The sequence below is a fragment of the Phocoena phocoena genome, chromosome 14, assembly GCF_963924675.1.
Source record: "Phocoena phocoena chromosome 14, mPhoPho1.1, whole genome shotgun sequence".
Classification (NCBI taxonomy): domain Eukaryota; kingdom Metazoa; phylum Chordata; class Mammalia; order Artiodactyla; family Phocoenidae; genus Phocoena; species Phocoena phocoena.
The window spans coordinates 69028341-69049676 of NC_089232.1; the positions used below are offsets into that span (position 1 = coordinate 69028341).

Sequence of the window (21336 nt, forward strand, 5' to 3'; positions counted from 1 at the left end):
TATTATGATGACTAGTCGTGGGGTGAAAAAAACTCCAGGGCACCAAAAAAAGGAGACAATTGGAAATACTGATATGGGCAAAGTCTCCTTGAATCTAGGCATCATAGATCCTTGGAAAGGCATCTCATCTTTCACTTATATACTGTGACGGTTAATTTTATGTGTCAACTGGGCCAAGGGGTGCCCCGATATTTGGTTAAACATTATTCTGGGTGTGTCTGCGAGGGTGTTTCTAGATGAGATTACATCTGAATCAGTAGACTGAGCAAGCAGATTGCCCTTCCAAGGGTGGGCCTTGGCCAATTCACGGAAAGCCTGGATAGAACGAAAAGGTGGAGTGAGGGAGAACTTACTATGTACACTTTGAAGGTGTTACAATTTTAGTTGTGAATTATACCTCAGTAAAGCTAAAACATTATAGAACATAACTGACTAAAAAAAAAAAAAAGCAAACATATAAGCATTATCCCAAGGGGGGAAAAGGTGTGGAGCATGAACCACTGCTCAGAAAGCAAAGAAAACAAGAAGTTGAAGGGAGGCTCTAGGCTGTACAGTTGGGGAGAAGCCTGGATGGAGGAGGTGGTGGGAACTGTAAAGTATATGGGCAGAGAGCAGAGGTGGGGGCTAGGCCCTGAAGGAGAGACAGAATGCCCCAGAGAATTTTGCTTGCTTCAGTTTTATCAAGGGCCAGCCTGTGGATGGTCTCTGAGAGAAGGTCCTAGAGCCTTGAAGAGGAGAGTCTATGATGTCAGCCCCCGACCTCTGTGACATAGGCACTAGATGCCAGGGACAACTGCCCCAGGAAGAGGGGCTCCCAGCTCCCAGCTCCCGAGGGCTGCTGGGACAAAGTGCCCACCTCCCAGAGGTTTTCACCAGCTAGCCCCACTGCTACTGAGCGTGAAAAGCCATCTCGGCTGGGGCCAGACTGAGCCAGAGGACATCAGCGTTAGGGAAGACTGGGATTAGGGCAACCAGAGTGCCAGGAAACCAGGATGCTTGCAGAATCTCTGATTCAGGTTTAGGAGAACAAAAACCTGGTAACAGAAGACCTCCGCCTGGCTGAAGGAGGACCGAGGGCAAGGCTCAGACAGAACTCTTGGTCAGAGTGAGTTTTGGGTGACAGACGCTGGGGGCAGAGAGGGGAGTACCCACCATTTGTTGACTCTGTTCCTCTCTCTCCCAGGTCCCACATCACTGAAGTGCCTTGAGAAACACAGCCCAGAGGAACCCTCATTGGTAAGAGCTCACAGCACCAGAACACCCTCAATTCCTAGTCCCATCTCAGTCCCCATCTCCCAAGCCCCCTCCTCTAACTTCATCCTATCCATCCTCCCCTCCTTCCCTACTCCTCTCCTCCTTAGCTCTTACCTTCTCTGGAGCTTTTTGCCAGCTCTTCTGACCCCAAGGTGACATGGATTTAGGGCCTTTGTGAACCAGCCTGCATGGTACATAAGTCAGAGCCAGAAATGGACCCAGCCTCGCAATATCTTGGACTCTGTTTCTTTCTCTACAGATCCTATGGGCTGTGTCTTCCTCCCTGGCCCACCCAGATAACTTCTGCTGTCGTTCAGCTCCCAAGAGTCAGTCCTGATTCTCCATCCCCTCCATCCCTCATCACTGGCCCACTGCAAAGAAGTGAGAAGGCAAGTTTAGAGCAAAACTCCCGTCTGAACACCCAGAGAAGCTGGTGCTCCAGGGCTGGGTGTCTCCTTGGCTTGCCACCAACAGTCCTACCAACACCAGGCTGGAGCCACATTCTGTGCACAGAAGGCCTTGATTTCTCAGCCACTTCTGGCCCCAGAGATACCGGTCCTGCCTCTGCCAGGTCTCTAATCTGTGGGCTTGACACTCCATTCTCCTCTGGATTCAAGGCAATGTTGCCTCAAAACAAGGACCAAGTGCTGCTACAGAACGCAGCATCCCCTGGGCGCCCCCTTCGGGGCTCCTCACAAATTGTGGACTCCCCTCCCTGCAACCTTCGACCTCAACCTCCCCAACAATCACTCCATCCCACCCACCCACCTTGCTCTCCTCCCCCATGGTCCCACTCTGCAGGCTCCCATTTCTACTCTTCTGACTCAAATTCGGACTTTGTCCTACATCCCTACTCTTATCTCCCAAGTTCCCCTTCTTTCTTTCATCAGAATTGCCTCTCTCTCTCCCCACCACGTTCTTCCTCGCCCTCCCACTGGCTATATCCATCTCCTACTCTCACTCACTCCTCTTCTCCCTCTCAGCCACAGAACTCCTCTCTCCTGAGCTCACGTTGCCAGTCTCCTTCCCACCCCGAAGACGTACCTAGCTCCACTCTCACCTCCCCAAGCCCCAGTCTACCTTCTCGTGGGGTTCACTCTAACAGCCAGACATGGCACTCGCAGCAGCACAGGAACACAGGGTCCCCTGTGGGGGAGGGGGGATGCGTGGCAAGCGAGAGGGACCCTGCAGAGTTCAGGGACCCAGGAGCCCTGGCCCAGGCCCTGGTGGTTCATCTGGGGCACCGCCGTATCGCCCACGACCTGCGGCTACTGCTTTTGCAGCGCCTGTGGCAAGGCAAAACCGGCAAGGCCCCGGTCGTGGAGTACCCTGTCTGTCTGGTGTGTCTGCGGCCCCGCAGCCCCTCTTGCCCTATCCCCAGGTACAGGACTGGACCCAGGCTACTTGCTTTCCCCCAACTACTGCCCTGTGCGCAGGGCCAGGAATCCGGACCACTGCGCATCGGCATTGGCTTTGGCCTCCGCCTGCCTCGGGGCCAGGCCAGGGCCTTGCATCTGTTGCCAGAAAGAAGGCCGGAGGAAGTAGGGCCTCGGGGAGAGGCTGCTCGGGCCCGTGGGTGTCAAGCCCAGGCATCTCAAGCCCCAGCAGCTCAGGCCCAGGCAGATCTAGGCCCAGGCACCCCCTCCCAGTACGGGAGCCTCAGGTCTGTAGGCCTTCAATCACCAAACTCCATGTGCTGTTCAGGGTCTCAGACTCAGGCACCAAAACAGGCCACTGTCTCCCTGAAGCCCAGACCTTCCTCTGCCTCAAAGAGGCCTGCCTCTCCAGAGCCCATTCCCCGAAAGTCACCACTCTAGGGCCAGAGCCACGGAGGCTTCCTGGAGCACCTCCTCCGAACCCCACCATCCCTGCCCGGCCCCAGATCTCAGGGGGCCCCCGAGACACTCTGAAGGGCTGGCTGGCTGGAGGTCAGGTATGTTCTCCAGCCCTGAACCCTGGGAGCCCCTTGTGGAGTCTGCTTTCTCCTGGCTGAAGAGGACCAAGGGCACCCGAGGCCCCACTCAGCCTTCAGTATATCCAATAAAGCCTGACCCTGCAAAACTTGTGTTTGTGTCTTGCTGAGCAGATCCTGGGGGTGGCTGTACCTTCAGGGTGACCAGAACCCAACAAGGGGTGGAGGAGAGTCAAAGGAAACAGAATGACCAAGGAGAGTGAGTGCCATATATCTGAGGAGGGCAAGGGACCCATAAGCCCTGAGCACCTGAGATGTGCAGAGGGCTCTGCCAGGCCCTTCACCCATTTAATTCGATTTGTTGGGACAGATAATGGCATCCCCAGAGATGAAGCCACTGGGCCCCTTCCTCTGGCTGCACCTTAGATTAAAAGGACTCATGCCGACAAGGCCAGGGGGAGCAGCAGGACATGTCTCCTTGCAGGCAAGGGCAAGCCTAGCGTTCACTGCAGAGAAACACGGGGTCCTCACGTTGGAGATCAGAAATCCAAGGGCCCCCTCAGGAGGGTGGGGTGCGAGGCAGACCTTGGATAAATCACTTCGTCTCTTGGGTAAACGTAAAGGCTGCGCTCGACGAGTCTGCGTATCACTCCTGAAGTGTGGACAAGTCCTAATCCACGGATTTCTTTATTAAAGGCTTATTAACCTCCCATAACCTTTATTAGCACACCCCGTCCCCGCCCCCACCCACCCTACTCCTGCAGAACATTTCCTTGAAGCTGGTGCGCGCCCCAAACGCCCCGCAAAAAGATGGCGGAGTCTGCCTTCACAAGCGGGCGGAGAACGGCACCCTGGAGCTGGAGCTCCGCCTGCCCGCGGCCGGCTAGTGCTGACGCGTATTGGCGGCTCTGCGCCTGCGCGAGGAGTGCGGGCTCGGTGCGCCTGCGCCTTGCGCGTCTGCGAGACCGGGTTAGGCGGCCCGCGGAAGCGATAGGGAACCTTGTGTGTAGTTACAGTTTCTGCAGCCCGGCGGCTGTGAGAGGGGTCTGGAGTCCTCCCGGCGGCGACCGGACCAAGGTCAACAGCGACCGGAGCAGTAGTCGAAGGCCGGGCGGCATGTCCCCGGTGCCTCGGCGCAGACAGTGAAGCGCGGGGCGAGCGGGATGGGTCGGCGCCGGGCGCCAGAGCTGTACCGGGCCCCGTTCCCGTTGTACGCGCTTCAGGTCGACCCCAGCGCGGGGCTGCTCATCGCTGCGGGCGGAGGAGGCGCCGCCAAGACCGGCATAAAGAACGGCGTGGTGAGTACTGTGCCCCTGGGGCCGGGTCGCGCCACGGGCTGAGGGCGATTCTGGGAGGGCCTGGGGGCGGGCCGCACCCCTGCTTCGGACCCGGCCCCTCCCGGGTGGGAACCCCGGCATGCCGGGCGTCCCGGCGCGAATTTCAATCGAGAACTCACCGGTCAATTGAGAGGCTCCTAAGGTAAAGTGAAAACTGCACACAGCGCTACCTAGGCACGAACGCTTCAGTTCGACCTCAGGATTAGCACCAGGGGTCTTATCCTGGATTTTTCCAGGGGGGCCACATAGACTTGTCTGCCAGACTGATGGCAGTGGCGAGTGAAATAGAAGCTAGGTTTCTTCGCTCTTCTGAGCGCCGTCACATTGTTCTGCAAACTAGAGCCTTGCTTGCTGCACAGATTCGTGAGGCTCAGAAAAGAAAAAAGGTTGCAAAAAGCCTTTTAAACTAGAAAGTGTAGTTAGCAAAGGGGTAGGGCATCAGACTATAGGATGGAAGTTTGCACTTGAGGTGCTCTCTGAACCTCATCCTGGTTCCCTCTGCCACAGCACTTTCTGCAACTGGAGCAGATTAATGGGCGCCTTAGCGCCTCCTTACTACACTCCCATGACACAGAGACACGGGCCACCATGAACTTGGCGCTGGCTGGTAACATCCTTGCAGCGGGGCAGGATGCCCACTGTCAGCTCCTGCGCTTCCAGATCCATCAGCAGAAGAGCAAAAACAAGGCAGGGAAGGCAGGTGAGAGCCCCCTCTCTAGCTTTGGGAAGAGGGTTAAATAAGTAAGATCACTCTCATCTTGGTCTCTGACGAAGTGGGGCTGGAAGTGGGGTTACGGTAGCAGGCGAGAAGCTCGATGTTCACCACTAGAGAGGGGGCCAGTACTACTTACTTGAGAAACCTGGAACCTGGCAGGCTGTTTGTGTTGCAGGTTCCAAGGAGCAGGGGCCTCGACAAAGGAAAGGGGCTGCCCCAGCAGAGAAGTCTGGAGCTGAAACCCACCAGGAGGAGATAGAATTCAGCGTAGAGAATTTGCAGGCGGTGCAGACAGACTTCAGCACTGATCCACTGCAGAAAGTTGTATGCTTCAACCATGATAGTACCCTGCTTGCCACTGGAGGGACGGATGGCTACGTTCGTGTCTGGAAGGTGTGGTTTTGGGAGGTTAGAGGATGAGTGTCAGTAGCAGCAAGGCCAGAATTGTGAGAAACTGAACATGGGTTCTGGGGAACTTGTGAGTGAAGCCTGCACTGAGCGGCCATTAGTAGAGAAGAGGGGTGAGTATCATTGCGCTCTTGCCGGGTACCTAGGCTAACTGTGGTGGTGGTTTGGCTGCAGGTACCCACCTTGGAGAAAGTTCTGGAGTTCAAAGCCCACGAAGGGGAGATTGAGGACCTGGCTTTGGGGCCTGATGGCAAGGTGAGGAGTTGAGAGGGTGGAGAAAGTAGGAGGTGATTATGCTGCTTGCCCAGTAAGTGGATCCCCTAACCGTCCATCCTTGGAATCTTGATTCCTGACTAGTTGGTAACTGTGGGCTGGGACCTTAAGGCCTCCGTGTGGCAGAAGGATCAGCTGGTGACACAGCTGCACTGGCAAGAGAACGGACCCACCTTTTCTAACACGCCTTACCGCTACCAGGCCTGCAGGTGTGAAGACCCCAGAGGGTGGCTGAAAGAGGCACAGCCTAGATGTGGGGGAGTGGGAGGAGACTGGGGGGAAGCTGGGGAGGGTCGGAGCCCTGTCGGGTGTTACCCTAGGCCTCACCAGGGTGCAGGAGGGCACACACCTCTGAGGAGGGTTGGGCAGGCCCCAGGAGCTGAACAGCTTCTCGCCCGGCCCCCAGGTTTGGGCAGGTTCCAGACCAGCCTGCTGGGCTGAGACTCTTCACGGTGCAGATCCCCCACAAGCGTCTGCGCCAGCCCCCGCCCTGCTACCTCACAGCCTGGGATGGCTCCACGTTCTTGCCCCTTCGGACCAAGTCCTGTGGCCATGAAGTCATCTCCTGCCTTAGCGTCAGGTGTGAGACAGTGGTGGCTTGGCTGGGTATGGGGGGACCAGGGGGAGCTCGGGGAGACGTGCTGCCTGAGTCCCTGAGGACTGTTGTTGCTGCACAGACTCCAGGACAGTGAGCGTTTTATTGTTTGTTGCAGTGAATCGGGCACCTTCCTAGGCCTGGGCACGGTCACTGGCTCTGTTGCCATCTACATAGCTTTCTCTCTCCAGGTAATGGGTGGAGGTGGGCACAGCCCTGAGGGCTCTTTGGGGTGGGGATTCTAGGCCTGCTTCTGCACTGAGTGTGCCGGAAGGACTCAGGCCCAGCCTGTAGCGGGAAAGTCTTCTGGGGGCAGAGGCCGTGTTTTCCGGAAGGAATGTTCCCAGTTGGGCCTTCCCTCACTAGTTTTCCTCCCGTCCCCAGCGCCTGTACTACGTGAAGGAGGCTCATGGCATCGTGGTGACGGATGTGGCCTTTCTACCTGAGAAGGGTCGTGGTCCAGAGCTCCTTGGGTCCCAGGAAACTGCTCTGTTTTCTGTGGCTGTTGACAGCCGTTGCCAGCTACACCTGCTGCCCTCACGACGTGAGTCACCGGGGTGGGTGCGGTGGGGGAACCACCCCAGCTTTCGCTGTAGCGAAAACTTGCCTCCTGGGGAATGGGATGCTTATCTGTAGCCACTACCCCCTTCTTGAATGGTTCTGCTCTCTGGGCTGTGACGCTCCTTTGCCTCCTGACTCCTTCCCTCCCCCCGTTGCAGGGAGTGTTCCTATATGGCTGCTGCTGCTGCTGTGTGTCGGGCTTATCGTTATGACCATCCTGCTGCTCCAGAGGGCCTTTCCAGCTTTTCTTTAGCCTCCCCGCTCCCAGGGAGCCAGGGGCCTGGACACTGCCACCTTCTCGACCAGTGTGGGCCTACCACTGCTCGCTCCATCTGGGTCCACAGCTGAGGTTGCCTCTGATGAGACTAATGGGCAACGCCTGCCCTGTCCAGTTAAAGCTTGGCTGTGGCCCTGTGCGACACTGAGTCCTGGGAACCTTGCATTCGTCATCTGTGGATCCGCCCAGGACAGTGGTGTCTGAACGCCAGGCCACACCACCCGTCTCCTTCCTTCTGCCTACCAGAGGCTCCATAGTTGAGCTTGTCCTTTCTCCAGAAATATGTGAAGATGCCCAAGAACCTGGAGGCACTGCTGTCCTTCCTGCAGAAACAGTCGTTTTCTTCTCCCCTTACAGCCTCGTGGCCAGTTGCTCTTCACGTGAGCTCCTGGCATTTGCTGGGAAAAGCACTGGCCTGGGACTTGGTATTAGAGAAGGAAGGGGCAGAAGGAAGAACCAGGCAGTCATCTTTGGGTTCAGTTGGGTAGCTCCAAGCCAGCCAGGCCAAATATGCAGTAAATTCCTGGACAGTCTACCCTAGCCTTGAGAAAAGGGAAAATGAACTTCAGCGCATTAGGCAGGAAAGGTTGATATTTAATAAACAAGCGAAGACTGAACTGAGGCTCCAGATGGTACTCTTGTCAGCTTTTGCCTCCCTCAGGAGGAGTGGGTGCTCTGAGGCTGAGCAGCTCTGCTGGGTGCTAGAAGATGGCTTTGGCATACTGATGCGTGAGGCGGCTCGTGTAGCAGTGCTGCCAGGGAAGCAGTCCTTCCAGGAAGCCGATGTGGCCACCCCGAGCTGTGACGAGCAGTGCAACGTGGGGAGGATGTTGGGCAGCCTGTAGGGGAAGGGCTAGGAGGCGTTGGAGAGGAGGTCAGGAGCCCTGGCCTCTGCTGAGAGCCCAGGCTCTTTCCGCTTGCACTGCATGGCCCATTTCCCCCGGGGCCTGAAGCGTCCAGATCCCAGGTGCTCGCCGTGGACCGGGGAGAAGGGGTCATCAGCTGCATTGAGGCAGAGCACAGGGAGCTGGATGGCATCTGCCTTGGTTCTTGGGCTTGCTGCTTGGTAATAGGCAGCGCAGTCTTGATATCCGAAGACCACAGTTGTGTAGCGCTCATCAAAGTGGTGGATTGTGTGGGCCTGCAGGTGGTGGCGGGTGGGATAGGCTAGGATGAGGAAAGGGAATAAGGTGTTGGAAGAACAGTTTTGGTCCGAGAGGGAAGAGTTGAAAGACTCTACCTGTAGCACAAAGTCTACATTCACCACCTTTTCCATTACCTTTCTGTTTCTGCAAAAGAACACATAGGGTGGGACTTCCCTGGTGGCACAGTGGTTAAGAATCCGCCTGCCAATGCAGGGGACACGGGTTCGACCCCCTGGTCCAGGAAGATTCCACATGCCGTGGAGCAACTAAGCCCGTGTGCCACAACGACTGAGCCTGTGCTCTAGAGCCTGCGAGCCACAACTACTGAAGCCCACACGCTCTAGAGCCTGTGCTCCGTAATGAGAGAAGCCACTTCAACGAAGCCCGTGCACCACAACGAAGAGTAGCACCCGCTCGCCGCAACTAGAGAAAGCCTGCGCGCAGCAATGAAGACCCAACGCAGCCAAAAAGAAAAATTTTAAAAAAAAGAACACATAGGGCTTTGGCTCTACTCCTGGACCTGACCCAGAGCCAGCCTCTGTCCTATCTCATGAGTGAGAAAATCCAGATAGGGAACCGACCCGAGCACTGGGAGAACCTGGCATGTCTGCCATCCTACCCTGTCTGCTTCCCTTTTCCACTTGTCAAGACCCTACCGGTTCACAGCTCGGCAGAGCCCAGCAGTGAGGTGCTGGCTGAAGAGCAGTGAGTTCAGTGGAGTCTCCAGGGAGCAGGTGGTCTCAGAGGTATCCCAGCATGCAGGTTGAGTCAGTGCTGCCACCAACCCCGCAGCCCGTCCCATTCGAGCCAGGTGGTTCAGCTAATATCCTGCAGGGTTGGCCCAGGGGCCATGAAAGAAGGGTTTGTATTGGTGAGTTGGAACAGGAGAACGGGAGAGAACATGGAGGAGGAAAGAGAAAAAGGAAGACTGGGCCTTTGGGTTAAGTGCAGGCAGCCTTTACCCTCCGAGAGAGATGCCCACAGCCAGCAGTGGAGCTTGGGAGTAGCGGCTTTTTACGTGGTTCACGACTGTCTCCAGATCTTCAGTGTTGCTGGCACAGAGGGCCCTGTAGGTCTGAGGCAAACCGGATCATTGGGTAGGGAAGGAGGCCCTGACCAGAAGGCAGAAAAGTGAAAGGACTCAAGAAATGGAAGACAGGTAGGTTGGGGCCCAGGGTCTCTGAAGGGAGCGGGGTGAAGGGCCACTACGAGGAAGGAGGGTACTCGCCAGCAGTTATTCCCCGTGGCAGCCCCAGTTATTAAATACGATAGCCCTGTGGCACACCCAGGTACATGTTAGGGAGACCCTCCATAAGGGCTCCTCTCCCCTTTTGGTAGGTTTCAGAAAGGCCTCCGTCAAATGGTACCCTTCATATGGCACCTCCTCCCCATAGCTAGCAGGGTATGAATTGACCCTCCCCCGGCCCCCAACACACACAATTATAAGTTATCAGACACCACCCAATTCCGCTGGGCTGTGTCCATCCTTACCTATAGCCATCCTTCAAAGCTTGGTCAACTAGGTGCAAGATACATGTCTCCTGACTACTGCCCGTGATACCAGGAAGCAGCAATAACAATGGCTGGGTGGTAGGGTCAGGATATTGACTGCTGTTAGGATGGCTGGCCCAGTCTAGGAGGAGCTGTCCTCTATCCGGGGTTTCGAGAACTTCCCTGTGGTTTTGGAGAAAAGGGCACAGAAAGATACTACTATTAGGAACTCCATGTACTTTGAAAGATTTTATGCCCTCCTCTCCCTCCCCAAACAACTCCCACAAGTTACCAGCATCATTTGAGGTCACGCGTTATGCAGAACATTAAGACTGTAACGAGGTATAATGGGACATAAAAGATTTGAGTATTACCTCATGGTTGTGCCGTATAGCCACTCTGCTTACCCTTAGCACACTGAGGTAGATGGGTCAAAGGTTACCCCCATTTTAAAAGAGGTACACGAGTAGGATTCCCCTGTACTTGCAGCTTCATGTTCACCCCCATCTGTCCCTTCTTACCTCGAGTAAGGGGCTACAGGCGGAGACTGCAGTAAGACTCTGAAGATGGTTTGTAGCCGCCCCTCAGAACACCAGAGCGTAGGGTAGAAAGTCTCCACAGTGACTGGACAGTGTCGCTCCAGGAAGGCCAGAAACTGGGACCCAGTCACCAGTTGTGGCCTCTGTAGTCACACAACACGATGTGCCTCACTCCCCTGATTTTTGCGCCAAGCCAGTGAGGTACCTGATACCAGAGTGACCCCTTTCCAGAGGCCAGCCTGGAGGGCACTGCTTTGTCTGGGCGTGAGAAATCTAGCATACCTCAATCTGGAATGGTCAAGTCACCTCTGTTAAGATAGTCCCACTAGGACCCCAACTCCAGTCCTAGAGTGTCACCTCTCCAGAATTGCCCCTGAACCGACTGCCACACTCAACCTATCCATGCCCCCAACCCATTTTGGAGAGAGCAGGTAATATAAGTTGCCCAGCTGATCTGCAGGAAAGGTTGGGATCCTGGACAGAGGCTGAAGAAATGCAGCACCATTTAATCTGTGACTTTTGCCTTTTGAATTGTCTACACTTCTGCCAGTTGAATTATCCACACTCTCGTCTCAAAACTAGCTCCGGTCACGCTGGTTCCTTCTGATTTTAGCATTCCATTGTTGCATATTCCCATTCCCTGTTGCATGTGCTCCCTGCTGCAGGGCTTCTTTGTACCTCACCACCTCATTTTCTTACTTAACAGCCCCTGCTGTTAGACCATGCTCTAAAGGCGGAATAGTCCCAATGGGAACAGATTTTCTCTTTCTTCATGCCAGCCAGGAGGAAGGTAACAGGGATAGGATGGTGGGCCAGATGAGGTCATTGGACACTTAGCCCTATCTTTCAACCTCTCTGCTTAGTTCTCTGGATACACATCAAGTGAATGAGAGGGCCCAGCCACATAGAAGGCTTATGAAGGGGGAGTATGCTGTACAAAGACAGAAGGCCTCAGACTCAAGAAATAGAAATTGCATTTCTGTTGCAGGCCTGAAAGGACCCAAGGACCAGATTCCTATTTCTTCTTGCAGTCAAAAGGGGCTACGTAAATTATGAACTAGAGAGGCCAGGTTGGTACTGTGACTGTTGTGACTCGTACCCTGGGCCTTAAGCCCTGGAATAATAACACCTGTGATTCATTGTATGCTATTTGCTGGCACTAGGCTAAACCCAACCTTATTATAAGAAACTATGACAGGTTAAGTTGTTTGCCCAAAGTCACACAGCTAGCAAAAGGCAAAGTGGAATAATAATTATGATATTAGGCAAAATATTCTCTGACATAAATTGTACCAATATTTTCTTAGGTCAGCCTCCCAAGGCAATAGAAATAAAAATAAACAAATAGGACCTAATCAAGATTACATCTGCTTTTGCAGGTCAAGCTTTTTCTAATCAGGCTTTTGCACAGCAAAGGAAACCATAAAATGAAAAGTCAACCTACAGAATGGGAGAAAATATTTGCAAACAATGAGACCGACAAGGGCTTAATTTCCCAAATATACAAACGGTTCATACAACTCAACAACAACAAAAAAAAACAACCCAATCGAAAAGTGGGCAGAAAAAAATGGGCAGAAGACCTAAATAGACAGTTCTCCAAAGAAGAAATATAAATGGCTAATGGGCACATGAAAAGATGCTCAATGACTCTAATAGCAAAATGCAAATCAAAACTACAGTGAGGTAACAACCCACACCAGTCCGAATGGCCATCATTAAAAACTCTACAAATAACAAATGCTGGAGAGGATATGGAGAAAAGGGAACTCTCCTACACTGTTGGTGGGAATGTAAGTTGGTACAGCCATTATGGAGAACAGTATGGGGGTTCCTCAGAAAACTAAAAATAGAATTACCGTATGATCCAGCAATCCATACAAAATATATCCATACAAAATTCTAATTCAAAAAGATACGTGCACCCCTATGTTCATAGCAGCACTATTCATAATAGCCAAGACCTGGAAACAACCTAAATGTCCATTGACAGATGAATGGATAAAGAAGATGTGGTACATATATACGATGGACTACTACTCAGCCGTTAAAAAAAAAACCACACACACACACACACATTTGCAGCAACATGGATGTAACTAGATATTACCATGCTAAGTGAAGTCAGAAAAAGACAAATACCATATGATATCACTTATATGTGGAATCTAAAATATAACACAAACAAACCTATCTACGAAACAGAAACAGACTCGGACATAGAGGACAGACTTGTGGTTGCCAAGGGGGCGGGGGTTGGGGGAGGGATGGACTGGGAGGCTGGGGTTAGCAGTTGTAAACTTCTATATACAGGATGGATAAACAACAAGGACCTACTGTATAGCACAGAGAACTACATTCAATATCCTATGATAAACCATAATGGAAAAGAATATTAAAAAAGATTGTATATAAATTGTGTAACTGAATCACTTTGCTGTACAGCAGAAATTAACACATTGTAAATCAACTATACTTCTATTAAAAAGTGTAAAAAATAATTATGATATTACCACCAATACTAGTAAGATTTGTTGAGTGCTCCTTATGTGCCAGGTATTGTGCTAAGGATTTTACATGATTATATCCTATAACCTTCACTATAGCTCTTTGAGATAGGTACTATGATCCCCCTGTGGGAACGTGTTTGAATATTGAGTAAGTTGTCAAAGGTCACAAAATGTGCCAAAGCTAGTTAGCAGTGGAGCTGGGATTGAAACTAAGAGTTTGTGCTCTTAGTCACTTTACTATAATACCTCCTAGTTGCCAAGATTTTGAGTTATCAATTTATTAAATCCTTGGTCAAACAGCTCAGTTGTGTAGAACAAGGTGCTAATAAATCACAGGTTTGATGTATGTGGGTTAGTTTCATTTTAACTCCAGTGAAGTGTTTCTTGACTTATCCCTGAGAATTAATTAGTTAAATGCCATTAGTCACTGTGGATGAATCAATTCCAATCCATTACCATGCTGGACAATCCAAACTGCATGTCCTCAGAGTGTCCAGCATGACACTTTCTCTGCATTTAAACCAGTATTTGGAAATCCAAGAAGGATTTGGGGTATAAAGTGGCAGAGGTCTCTGACTTCTCTGTGGCTGGTTGTAAGCAAAGGAAAATGTTTAGTTCAGGACAGCTCTGTTCTGAAATGACTGACTTTCCAAATCAGGCATATAAGGTAAGGTTTATAGGGTATTGTGAGGTTTGGATTTTTAAAATTGTTTTACTAAGGCAAATGTATTCTATAAACAATACATAGGATGTGTAAAGCTCTGAAAATACAGAAAAGTTGAGGTAACATTAAATTTCCCTATAGATCATTTTAAAGGGCTTGAATCAATAGGTTTCTTGTTAGACTCAGCTACTTAGAACCGAGTTTAATGAAAATTAAAAGATTTAGATTTTTGTGGCTATGTAAATTACATAAATTTCAGTGAGAATAAAACTTCCAAGTTCATCAAAATCATCCTCTTCGGATTTTTCCATTGCACTCTACATGGAGAGCCTAGAACTTAAAACAGGGCTGAATGAGCAGGGACAGTTAGGGTTATCCATTAGTCCTGAGCTAGGCGGGGAACCTCTGCCAGTCCTTAAGAGAAGCAAGGTCCTACTAAGCTGATGGGATGATGGTGGGTGTTAGCCACCACCCCACCAACTGGTTCCTTCATTCAGAGCAGCTAATGAGAAGCTCATCTAGACTGCCTAAAAAGAAAAAGATAGTGTGCGTATCTCCCTGACAGCTCAGGATGCCTTCCACCCCGCTTTTCTGCAAGTGTTTGTCCACATCATCGGCAGCAGCACCCCTCCGATGACTGAAAGGTCCAGCTGGCATGGGGAGTACGCGGGATGCAGAGAATCCAGGCAGGCAAAGAACCGACTCTCCGTTAGGTGATAGTAGCAAAGCTGAGCCTGGCTGGAGCGCGGGGCCAGAGTGGTGGTGGGGCTGTGGCGTCAAATTTCACCTGGGCCAGGAGACCCCACCGAGCCAGCCTCCACAAAGGGCTCGAGCCCCGGCTGGAAGCTGCCCTCGGACTCGAGTTACCTACACCTGCCGGAGAGAGCTCTGGACCCGCACCCACCGGGGCCACCCATGCCCAGTAGTAGCCGAAGTAGAGGGCAGCGCCAAGTCCCTAAAGCAGAGAGAAGGATTCTGTCCAGGTGTCATCCTGGGGGCCCAGGGAGGAGCTCAGCCTCTCGCGTTGCTGAGCCTCCACTCCCAAGTTCTCGACCGGCTCTGACGCCTGAGCTTCGATTAGTGGGCCCGCAGGTGCGCGCTAGGCCCCGCCCGTTACACGCCATTGGACAGCCTGTGCGGGTTCCGCCCGCACTGCCCGGCGATTCGGGGACCCAGGCCCCGCCCACCGCCCGTGCTCCCGGCGGTGCTAGGACGTGGAGCGGGTGTGTGTACCGCGCCTGGGCAGTCTGCGCGGAGCTGACCCCAGTGTCTTGCGAATGGCCTCCCGGCCCGCGGGCCGGGTCTCGCGCCTCTACGGCTCCTGCCTCCGCTTCGCGGTCACCGGCCCTGCGGCCTCTTGTGAGGACTAGCGGCCTTCCCCGCAGCCGCCATCTTGAGGGGCAGCTCCAGCTCTTTCTTCCTCAAACCCTGCCCCGGAGCGGCGAGTCTGACAGCCTGGCCAGATCCCCCCAGCCTCTCAGTCAGTCACACACAGGGCACAGCCACTGACGTGGTCACACCACTCCACTCCCGTAGTGTTCAGTCATTGACAGTGGCCGTCACACACTGGACACAATCATTCACACCGACACCCCACAGTGTCACGTAGTCAAGTTTCAGCTACTTGAGTGAGTGCCATTCCGCACAGAGTCACACACACATGGGTTAAAGCCACTCGTCCAGTGTCACTCTACACTGCCTCATACAATCCCTGTCACAAGTACAATAGATACTTACTCATCACCCACTGTGTACCAGGCACTTGGGATGCTGTTCCTGTCTTCACTGGGATATGGAAACAAGTAAGTAATCTACTAGAGCAATGACTCAGCCTTGACTGACGATTGGAATTATCTGTGAGTTTCTAAAACTAGCGGTGCCCAGGCCCCACCCGCTGTTATGGTTGGTCTGGAGAGGAGCCTAAGTATTAATAACAACTTAAAATCTCTCTGGAAGACTCAAATGTGTAATCAGGGTTGAACCCCTGCAACAGAGCATGGTGGTAGATAAGGGAAGTACTAGCTGCAGTGGGAGCCCCGGGGAGGGTGCCCAGACTCCATGGATCAGAGAAAGCACACCCAGATATTAAATGACAATACATTTAAGGCGAAATCAAAAAATAAGTAGTAGTTTCCAAGACAAGGTGGAGAAGGGGAGAGAGTAATTGTTCCAGGAGAGGGAAGAGCACAAGTAAAAGCCTGGATGTGAGAGACTTCTTAAAAGGAACCAAAAGAAATTTGGTGTTGCTGGAGCATGTGAGATGGTCAGGAATCAGGTTGTGGGCAACTGCATAAAGGATGTTAGGCTTTATCCTAAGGGTGGAGGAAAGCCATCAGAGTTTTAAGAAGGGGTGGGCGACACGATCAGAGTTATATTTCAGAAGAATCATTCAGGCTACTTTGAGAATGGATTGGAGGGGGATGAAAAGCAGGCTAATTAGGAGGCTGTTAACGGAAATTTGGCGTGGACCAGGGCTGCCTGGACTAGGGGAAAGCTCAGGAGAGGAGTGAAGATCTTCAAGATAGGAGGCAGAACTGATAGGACTTGGTAGTAGGTTGGAGGTGGGGGAAGAAGGAGGAATCATGGACGACCCCGTTTTCTGACTGCATAGATTCAGGGATGCATGGTGGTAACATTGGGGTAGAGAAGCAGGGGGAGGGGAAGTTTTGAGGAGGAAGATGATGCATTCTGATTCAGACACGTCTGGGGTGCTGGTAGGTGTTCTAATTGTGTTTTCTTAGATTCTGAATTTGTCTCTTTGGCATCCATTAATCACAGGACCAAACTAACAGCCAAAGTTGTTCACATCTCCCCTGCAATCCAGAGGCCATACTCTGAACCACTTCCTTTATCCAACTCTCACACACCAAACCAATATTTTCCCTTTCCTAGATAAACCCAGGACCAGGGACCAGTCAACTAGTGACAGCCCCTATGCCCCAAAGCTCTCTGAAGTTATTAAAACTAGCCAACCCTAAACTGTTTAACCTGCCTCGTCTTGCTTTTCTAGTTTAATAAAAGCTGTGGCCTGTGCCTTCCCCTTGCTCCTTTCTGCCTTCTGACCTACACTGGTGCTTCCCTCTGTGGTCCTGTGTGGTGAGCTGTGCCTCTTCTTCCTGAGGGAATTGTAACATTAAACTTTTCTTTCAGTGGCATTGACCTCTCTGTGTTGTCACTCAGTCACCTTTAAAAATTAAGATCCAGCACAAATCAGTAGGCTGTTCAGTTCCTGAAGTGGTCTGGGGCTCAGAGATTGGACTTTGAGATATGGCAGTTATCAGCATTTAGATGATATATTAGCTGGCAGGGTTGCCATAACAAAGTGCTGCAAACTGGTTGTCTTCAACAACAACTTTATTGTCTCACAGTTCTGGAAACTGGAAGTCCAAGATCAAGGTTTCAGCAGGATTGGTACCGTCTGAGAGCAGTGAGGAAGAACCTGTTCCATACCTCTCTTCTAGCTTCTGGTGGTTTGCTGAAAATCTTCAGCATTCCTTGGTATGTAGAAGCTTCACTCCAATCTCTGCCCACATCTTCACATGCTGTTCTCCTTGTGTGTGTGTGTGTGTGTGTGTGTGTGTGTGTGTGTGTGTGTCCAAATTCCCCTTTTTATATGAACACCAGTCATATTGGATTAGGTTCTATGCCAGTATGACCTCATCTTCACTAATTATATCTGCAACTATCCTATTTCCAAATAAAGTCACATTCTGAGGCATTGGGGATTAGGACTTCAACATATGAACTTTTGAGGGACACAGTTCAACCCATAAGAGGTAGTGATGGAAGCTACGTGAATGGAAGAACACATGAGCAGATGGGGAATGAGGAGAGAGCCCAGAGGAACTCCGACACATGAAGAAACTAAGAGGAAATGACTAAAGAGAGAGGAATGGTATTGCCGAAACCAGTGATACCATGACCCAAGGAGGTAGTGTCCAGCAGTATCCACCTGTCCACCACAGGAAGGAGGACAGGGTGACTTTGATGAGAGTCCATTTGTTGTTGTGGGTGGATGCTGATGGGAAGGAGCTGATGGGGAGGGAGAAGTTGAAGATTCCAGAGAGATAAGAAGTTGTACACTCAAAGAACTAAGTCTTTGAGCCAGTGGGTGAGGAAGTAGTCTGAAGCCTGGGTGGAGGAACTGGCTACTCTGAGAAAACGGGTGACACTGCATTTTGACCACAAAGCTATAGCCACACACAGCAACGCTGTGCTGGCAAACAACTGCCACTGTCACCCTTAAGCTGATACTTTCCCAGGCCCCCCCTCCCCCCACCACATGGAGCCACTTCTCAGTGATGTGCAGTCACAGTCACACAATGATACCTTCACCGGAAACCGACAGTCACGGGTGTCACCTGAGCATCACAACTCGGGAAGAGTTCAGCCAGATACCCTAACAGACACACCGCTCACCTCCTGTACGGCCACACACCCGGACAGTCCCGCATTGGCCATACTCTCTCAAGTACTGCCATACTGGATACGCAGCCACACGAAACACCCCCTACCGTGTCACAGGTCTCTCATCCACGCAGCCACATACACCAGTCACAATCACAGGCCAACAGTAAGTCACATTCTATCTTGTCACACACATCTGGGTCCCAGCAGGGAGTGAGCCCCCAGTTAAACGTGCTTCTCATTACGCACCAGCTTCATCATCTGTCTCTCTGCCTCTCTTTAGTTGTCTGTACGCACACACTCACGCACACGCTCTCCCTCGCCCGGTGCGGGCCGCAGAGGGCCGGGGTCTGCGGGCCAATCGGGGCGGGGCGGAGACCCAGGCTGGCGCTCCGGACTCTGCCCGGGCCAGGGCGGTGGCCGCAGCCGGGAGGGCTACGTGGAGCAGCCACGTGGAGCGGCCCGGGGGAGGGCCGGGCGGCGGGAGCCGAGGCGCGGCGGCCGCGGCGGCGCACAGCCTCGAGCGACGACCCAGCCGGACCCGGCCAGAGCCGCGCCGCGCCGCCGCAGGTGGGTGCGAGCCCCGCCCGGGGCTGGCGGACTGGGGGCCGGGGACCCCAACGCGGGCAGCCGGGAATACTGGGCGCCGCGGGGCGGGACCGCGGGCGGGGGCGGTCTCCTGGCCTCCAGCTCGGAGGCTGAAGGCGCAGTCCCTCCGCATCCCCTGCGGCTCGGACGCCGCCGGAGCGCTGGCTCTCGCCTCTGGGCGCCTCTTCGAGGTTACCCCTGAGAGCATGTAGAGGGAGGGCCTGGAAAGCAAGGCCTGAGCCCCCTCGCTGTGATGTGGGGGGTTCACAGTCCCCCAAGGGCTTTTCCCTCCGGTGTCTCATTCGTTGCTCTTGACAGTCCCGGGGGGAGGGGAGGCTGGCAGGAGTTTCATCCTCATTTGACAGCGGAGGAAAAGGGGGACCGGGGAGGGGTCGAGGTTATCACCCAGCTAGAAGTGGCAGGGGGAGCCCAGCTCTCAGGTGTGGGACCCATTTGGCTGTATAGCCAGTGCCTCTTCTCTTGCGCCGGGAGCGGGGTGGGAGGTGCTGGGAGGCACAGGCGGCCCTGGAGAGATAAGTTAAGGGAGAGGATTGAGCTCAGAATTACTTCTGACAGTTCGAATTAGGCAGAAATGGAATGCGTGCCCTGTGGGTGGTAGGCTCCTGTCCTGGAAAGTCCAGTGGAGGCTGATGGCCACTGACAGGCATGCTGTGCAAGCAGTTTCGCACTGGTTGGGAAGTCCAGCAAGAGAAAAGGCCCTGCCACATCCTAGAGTCTCTGAAATACTCAGGGAGCATCTACTCACTGCCATGCACTCAACCTACATTATTCCATTGCATCCTCCCCAAGCCCCTACAAGATAGATACCACTATCCTCATTTTTTAAAGTGAAGGTGCCAGAGCTCAGAGACACGGAGACACCTGTTGAGATCACACTGTTAGTACTGTGAGAGGCTGGATTTGATCAGAGGTCTAACTGCAAGGCCAGGCTTTCCTCCCATGCACTGGTGCAAAGGCTTGAAGAAATCAGAGGCTAGAGGATCACTGTGAGTGTGTGTGTGTGTGTGTGTGTGTGTGTGTGTGTGAATAACTCTATTGAATTATATCACAACTCTAGCAGTTGTGGTGGCTTTTCTGTGGTCATTAGGGTAAATTATGTTTATGCACGTTATAGAAAATGATGAGGAACGTTCTTATTTGACAGGCAGTTGTTCAGTAGCTGCTCTATTTCTGTTGCTTATAAAAGCTTTTGTAAATACTGTAATTAGAAATGTGAAAGTGTGAAGCAATCACATTACACCAACCTCATTACACATTACTTGAGGTGCCTTAGCCTGACTTCCTTCATATAACAGAGGTGAGTTACCTGTACTAAAAATGCCATGTTTGGAAGCATGACTTAGGAGAATATTACTGAGATGACACTAAAAGTCCACATGCAATTATTTGTTTCTGAAGTGGACTGAAACCAGAGTGCTAGGGTTGTCAGGAGGGCGCAGGATGTTCCAGGTAGAGGGTGGAACAGCTTGGGCAAAAGCACTGCACAGTGAAAATGAAAAGTATTTCGCAGACTCCAGTAACCCCTCTGTCTGAAGCAGAGTGTTAGTATAATGGAGCACTGGAAGATGAGTCTAAAATGGTAACTTGATATCTGATAGTAGAAGGCCTTAAGTGTCCAGGTGAAGACTCTGGACTGTCATAGAAACAGGGAGCCCTTGAAGGTTTTGGAGCAGTGGAGTTCCAGCAAAGGGAGAGTACTCTACGTATGGAGGGTTCTTTAAATCGAGAAAATAGCAGAGGCAGGGACAAGAATAAGAGACTCCTTGTGCGATGAGTAATTCATTATCCACTTAGTATTCACTGTAATTCTGTGACGTAAGTACTATTATTATCTCCATTATGCAAATAAGTTTAGTGAGGGTAATTAACCTACCCGAGGTCACGGGGACAGTCTGTGGTGGAGCTGGGATTTGAACCTAGGTCTGGCTGGTTCCATAGCTCTGTCCTCTGTCCACTGCACATGCTGAATAGTTGCACACATGTGACATAGGACCAAGAGGAGGAGAGTAAGAGTAATTCATGTGGGCAGGGTTCAGGACCAGGTCTTACTTTTCAGGGCTCAGTGCAAAAATAAGATTAAGAATTTCAAGACAGAGACAGCAGAGCATTAGACTAAGCCCAGGGCCCTTTTGAGAGCAGGGCCCTGTGTGACTGCCAAGAAGGCAGTTCTAATCATTATGACAACTTGACAAATCACCTCAAAACTCAGTGGCTGAAAACAATAACATTGACTTTGCCTATGAGTGTACATTCTGGGTAGGGCAGAGAAGGCAAGCTCAATTCTGCTCCATCAGTGTTGGCTGGGGCAGCTCGAAGGCTGGGGCTTGGAATGATCTACAGGTTTGCTCTCTCACCTGCCTGGCCCTTGGGTGGGGAGGTGAGCAGCTGGAGGCCAGAGCAACTGGGGCTCCTCAAGCATCCCTATCTCTATGTGCTCTCTCCACATGGTCTTTTCAGCGTGGCAAACTTCTTCCTTGGCGGTTCAGAGCTCCAGAGAAGCATATCTGCATGTCAAGAGAGGGAGAGAGAGAGCCAGAAACAGGCATAAACCGTGTTGCCTTTTATGACTCAGACTTGGAGGTCACATTTCTGCTATTTGTTTGAAGTGAGTCGCTAAGTCCAGATCATATACAAGGAAA

At 52.2% G+C, this 21336-nt stretch overlaps 3 protein-coding genes across 6 annotated transcripts; 2 read left to right on the top strand and 1 right to left on the bottom strand.

Moving 5' to 3' along the window:
- Positions 1-1874: 1874 nt before the first annotated feature.
- Positions 1875-3071, top strand: PRR30 (proline rich 30). Its single transcript, XM_065890844.1, has one exon. The coding sequence runs from the start codon at positions 1875-1877 to the stop codon at positions 3069-3071; it is 1197 nt and encodes a 398-aa protein (XP_065746916.1).
- Positions 3072-4104: 1033 nt separating this feature from the next.
- PREB (prolactin regulatory element binding) lies at positions 4105-7949 on the top strand. 4 transcript variants are annotated; one of them, XM_065891164.1, is made up of 9 exons: positions 4105-4464; positions 5011-5203; positions 5394-5611; positions 5801-5881; positions 5984-6108; positions 6306-6479; positions 6613-6685; positions 6879-7038; positions 7214-7949. In XM_065891164.1, the coding sequence occupies exons 1-9, from the start codon at positions 4330-4332 to the stop codon at positions 7306-7308; spliced, it is 1254 nt and encodes a 417-aa protein (XP_065747236.1). In that variant the 5' UTR covers positions 4105-4329; the 3' UTR covers positions 7309-7949. The 4 variants fall into 4 exon arrangements, with proteins under 4 accessions (XP_065747236.1, XP_065747237.1, XP_065747239.1 ...); XM_065891165.1 differs by lacking the exon at positions 6306-6479 and having other exon boundaries at positions 4330-4464; positions 7214-7308; XM_065891167.1 differs by lacking the exon at positions 6879-7038 and having other exon boundaries at positions 4330-4464; positions 7214-7267.
- Positions 7950-8033: 84 nt separating this feature from the next.
- Positions 8034-14805, bottom strand: ABHD1 (abhydrolase domain containing 1). The gene is given in 10 exon segments (XM_065890845.1): positions 8034-8185; positions 8308-8473; positions 8573-8621; positions 9134-9297; positions 9427-9552; positions 9706-9751; positions 9969-10151; positions 10490-10650; positions 14586-14752; positions 14799-14805. Coding segments are annotated over 10 exon segments (1221 nt in total).
- Between the last annotated feature and the right edge of the window lie 6531 nt (positions 14806-21336).